The sequence below is a fragment of the Austrofundulus limnaeus genome, unplaced genomic scaffold (assembly GCF_001266775.1).
Source record: "Austrofundulus limnaeus strain Quisiro unplaced genomic scaffold, Austrofundulus_limnaeus-1.0 Scaffold8, whole genome shotgun sequence".
Lineage (NCBI taxonomy): Eukaryota > Metazoa > Chordata > Actinopteri > Cyprinodontiformes > Rivulidae > Austrofundulus > Austrofundulus limnaeus.
The window spans coordinates 258,717-263,738 of NW_013952410.1; the positions used below are offsets into that span (position 1 = coordinate 258,717).

At 37.3% G+C, this 5,022-nt stretch overlaps 1 protein-coding gene across 3 annotated transcripts in view; it reads right to left on the reverse strand.

Annotated features, from left to right (window-relative positions):
• Positions 1 to 5,022, reverse strand: part of armc9 (armadillo repeat containing 9) — a 35,673-nt gene that overhangs the window by 21,181 nt on the left and 9,470 nt on the right. For all 3 annotated transcript variants that reach the window (XM_013999540.1, XM_013999534.1, XM_013999548.1), the window contains 7 exons: positions 4,384 to 4,476; positions 3,546 to 3,636; positions 2,935 to 3,058; positions 2,480 to 2,619; positions 1,379 to 1,455; positions 457 to 531; positions 184 to 274 (listed from right to left, as the gene is read on the reverse strand). In XM_013999540.1, the coding sequence (XP_013854994.1) occupies positions 184 to 274; positions 457 to 531; positions 1,379 to 1,455; positions 2,480 to 2,619; positions 2,935 to 3,058; positions 3,546 to 3,636; positions 4,384 to 4,476 (691 nt within the window). The remainder of the gene's footprint in view (positions 1 to 183; positions 275 to 456; positions 532 to 1,378; positions 1,456 to 2,479; positions 2,620 to 2,934; positions 3,059 to 3,545; positions 3,637 to 4,383; positions 4,477 to 5,022) is intronic.

Sequence of the window (5,022 nt, forward strand, 5' to 3'; positions counted from 1 at the left end):
CCACAGGGCCACAGGGCCACAGGGCCACAGGGCGTTTCAAAAATGCTTTTTCCAAAAACTTGATGTCATTGGCACTTTAACACAACAAAAACACTAATGTGGTCACTCTTTGTATTTCATGTGATGTAAAGACTTTAGTTTTGGAATGTTCGTATTTATTTATATACTGCTGAATTAACTAACCTGAGTTCAGTTGTTTAATGATGAACTCAATCTGTCTGTTGAGGTCTGGGTTCTCTTCTTTGTTATAACAGCGAAGAATCTCCTCAATGCTCTAAAGACATAAAAMAAATAAGCATACATACTGTTCATTTATTGCTATTCTTTTAATTTCTCTCAATATGAACGGGTAAGTTTTCAAACAAYGACAATATGTTTTAGCTGAAGCAAATGAGTACTACGTTTGGGATATACAGTAAATGTAAAATCCTTTTTCTATCAACTTTTCTATCTCACCATCTCTTTGGCTTCCTGTCGCACTGAGGGAACACACAGGATACTGTACAAGGCTCCGTTCACGTACGGTCGAATCTGTGGAAAGAAAAGTGGCATAAAAAAAAAACAATATTTGAATGATAAATGATAACAGTGTGTTTGAACGTGCACTTATAAAATGTATCGACTTGGCAGCTAATTCAAACCTTTATTTTCCTTTTTTGTGATAAAATAAAATTGATAAAAATGGTGAAGTGTATTTTAATGATGACCGTTCTTCTGTGTCTTTGAACTCTCAGCAGTGAAAGCTTAAAGAAATGTCTCTGAAGGCAAAAGTTATTCTTGAACAGTGAGGTTTGTTCAGAATAACAGCTTAAACCAAATCAAGAGACTTCGGGCCAACTGAGTGAAGATCTRCCCAGAACTTTCTGGGTCACCCCTTCTTATAACATTCCGCCACACCCAGAAGTACACAAAGCAGGATCAACCTACATGCATTCCTTCTATGGTAAAGGGGTTTGCTCCTGAAAGGTATTTTAAGACACACAGATATGTTTACCTCTGAAAGCTGTTTTTAACAAGTGAGGTAAGGATTAGCACATTTTCCCATCCTTATAAGGAATTGCTGAGCTATTAATCTAAGYACAAACAACTCCTTGATTGACACACACAGGCCTCAGCACAATTCTGTAGGATGACTCCATACACSTCAATGGACAAACGAGCTTAATAAATTTTGTTTTAACAGATATCTTTAATATCTGCTTGGGTTACTGATGTTTAAGTAAATATTTGAGAAATTCTTCATGGATATATGGGAAGGCTTTTATTCAACAGATAATATACAGAACGAGTTGTGTACTTGTGAATGTGCTCTGTCGGCATATTCCTCACATTGTACGTGCAACATCTGTGTCTGTGTGCTGACAGATGTGTGAATCACCTCGTGGTTCTCATGTCCGAGGAGGTCAGTCAGGACTTTTAACACATGCTTGGCGTTCTCCGCACACTTCCTTTTTCCTGCAAAAGGCATTTACCATACACTCACACAAGCTCGCTTTATTTTTGCGTCAGAATGAATCATTTTTGTTTGTTTGAATTAATCAAAGCAACAAGTGCTTTCCACAGGCCCAATAATATTATTTCACTCAATATGGGCGCAGTGAGTGGGCAGAGGCTCTTAAAGGGATCTATGATTAGTTGTAACATTAGACTTTATTTGATAAACATTTATTTTAACGGTAAAATAAAGACTGTATAATACTGTAGGCTGTTTAGTTTTTATAATTTTTAAAAATATATTTTAACATAGACGGAGCCATTTTATTTAAACGCAAAGAATTCTGGGTAAATGATGACGTGGATAGGTCCTCGGTATGAGCGAGCTATATCCACCCTGAAGGTTAATCTTGGACAATATTTGACAATCGGCACTTTTAAATGAAACCAGAGAGCGTTGACAGAGAGGAGAAGATAGAAATGACTCAACTTGTAACTGAAAATATGGATGGTGTAACAACAGAGCTGCTTCATGGAAGAAAAACCTCAGCTTAGTCTGTTAGCTTTAGCATTAGCACCGATGCTACTGTATATTGCCTTATATGTATTAGCTCGGTGCTAACACGACAAACAAGCTAAACTGAGGTCCTCCATCCATATTTTCAGTTGCAGGCTGAGTCATTTTTGCGTTCCCCTCTCTGTCATGTGGATGGAGGACCTCAGTGACGAGAGGAGAATGTGTAGCGCTGAGCTAATACTTGTATATGGTGATAGCGTTGGGGCTAATGCTAAAGCTAACAGGCTAAGCGGAGTTTCTTCTTCCATGAAGCAGCTCTGTTGTCCTCCATCCATATTTTCAGTTACAGACTGAGTCATTTCTACCTTCTCCTCTCTGTCAACGCTCTCTGGTTTCATTTAAAAGAGCCGATCGTCAGATATTGTCCAAGATTAACCTTCAGGGTGGATATAGCTCGCTAGCAGCCTCGCACCGAGGACATATCCACGTCATCATTTCTCTAACTCCTTGTGCTTTTCATGTTGTTACCTTTAGTTCTCAGGCACAAGTTCATAAGCAGAGCTGCAGAGTACTCCAGAGTGTAATCGCTGAGGCAGTCTGAGTCCTGCAGCTCATCAACAAGCCAGACAATCAGATCATCTGCGATCATGGCCGTCTGCTGGCTCCTCCTGACAACGACACATTCACACAATTGATAAAATTCAATAACGTGTATATTTTAAATTAAATTTTACAATTATTATAAATATCATTATTAGTCATTCATTTTTCAAAAAGGCGCGCTGCTCAGACTTGTGAAAATTAAATAAACAATAAAAAATATGTAATAAAACTTAAGTTTTATTAGTAAAAACAACATCCAGAGGGCAGAATAAAAATGAGTTTATGAGCCTCGCGCCCTCAGGGGAAGAAAGTGTTCCTGAGCATTATTGTCATATTTAAGGCTGAATAACATTCGGCCTAATACAGAAGTAGAAATTTACCTAAGGCTGAGTTTCTGCAGAGCCACCAGCACATTTTCTCTCGTCAGGGAGTCCTTATCCTCCTTCTTTAGTGCCTCGGTCAGAATTTTTAGTAAAACAGGAATTTGGGAGAGGTAAGCCCGGCCTGTACTCATGAACACATAATGAAAAAAAAAGATTTAGGTAAAGAAAGAGTAGAGATTTTAGAAATACACAAATTAGCCTAAATAAAGACAACTCCCAACACTTGCAAAAACAATAGAATACAAATGAACCACTGTTCATGACTCGTGAGTCATACTTTTGTTGTCTTAAGCCAAAAACAATTCAACCATGTCAACTATTACCTGTGGCTAAGAGGATCAAATGCTTTACCTGCATCACATTGCAAGATGTTCTAGAGATATAAAAAAAATTCCTGCAAAGGAGAATGAAAACCAACCCCAGTCTTTTAACAATTGTACTTTTTGGTTTATTGTATGCTGCTGTACAGCACCATAAGCYGTTTCAGTGCCCAGTTGAAAGCTACCGGGGGCATTCCATTCATCAGTTTTCACAACTAGGTCGTGCAGGAAATGATTCATCTTACCATAATAATGCTTGAGGAAATCCAGTGTTGGCTGAAAACTTACCCTCTGCAAGCGAAGCAAAGGCATTGATGAGACGAGCCATGTACTGACGAACAACCTCATTTGATGATCTCATTAAATGAAGCACGGTTTTCTAAGTTAAAAAAAAGAAAACAAAAATATAAGTCAATAGATTTCAATCTAATGCTCAAATGTAAAGCCCATTTCTGACAATAGATACATATAAATATCTTATTTAATCTGCTTAAACAATAGCATCAAYACATCCTAATTTGTTTTTGCATTAAAAATAGTTTTATTTTACAATCTTATCTTTACAATTCAAATGCACCCATTATCTCTGTGACAAACTGTTGCAAGAATTTGAAATGTTTTGTTATTTGTCTTTGTGTGACAAACTATTTCACAACAACTTTCTGCTGGGGGAATCCTGTGTTTTTACTATATCAGGTTTTGTTGCTAGAACAGCCACAGGCTGGCTGAAACAAGAAGACTGTATGATTCCCTTGAGTCACATTTTTGCCATCATAAAAATTTAAGAACATTTGTTCCACAACAATCTCAGCACATTTGGTAATTTGGCTCCCCTACAGTGAATGTTCAGTATCGTTTTGATGTGGCTTGGAACTTTCTGGCAAGTACGTCAGAAGAAAGCTGCTGTTAGAATAGGATAATTTACACTCTTGAAAGAGATTATCAGTAACAAGAGCACCTACGCTGAAGGCTATTTAAAAAGAAAAAAAAAGGAAGAAAAAAGTGTGTGACTGGAACATTTGAGAATAAAATCTAACAAATAAAACTAACGCTCAAGCTTTGGGCTTGGTTACAGTCGTTGGGAAATGGACCAAAACAAACTGTGACACTGAAACTGCTGCCCCACCTGCTTTGTGTTGTAGCATTCCAGCAAATCATTGCTGATGAAGGCCTGAAGCACTGTGTCCCTCTGCTCACCWGGGAGAGAGCGAGTAAGTCTCTGAAGAATCAAGAACAAATCCAAGGATTAGGCCGATAAGAAGCTTAAAAAATTTATTAACCTTCTTTTTCTTTCAATTAACTTAATGGAAGCATTCCAAAATTAGAGTTCAAAAAATAGATTTTTTTACAGCATCCTAAAAAGTAGAGATGATTTATGAAACCAAGATAACAGACTGAAAGTAAATCAGACCTCATTATTGTGCATTTATTGATTTATAAAACAGAGGTTATGGTTTTTGGACCTGAACATCTTAGGGATCAACTTCGTAGCCTTTCACCTCCTCTGGATGGCATTAATCTGGTCTCCATTTCTAATGTAAAGAACCTTGGTGTTATTTTTGATCAGGATATGTCTTTTAACCCCATTAAAAATGTTACCAGAACCGCCTTCTTTCACCTGCGTAATATCATTAAAATTAGAAACATTTTGTCTAAAAATGATGCAGAAAAACTGATACATCCACTGATCAAGTCTAGGCTGGATTACTGGAATTCTTTATTATCTGGGCATCCAAAAAACTCTTTAAGAAGTCTTCAGTTGATC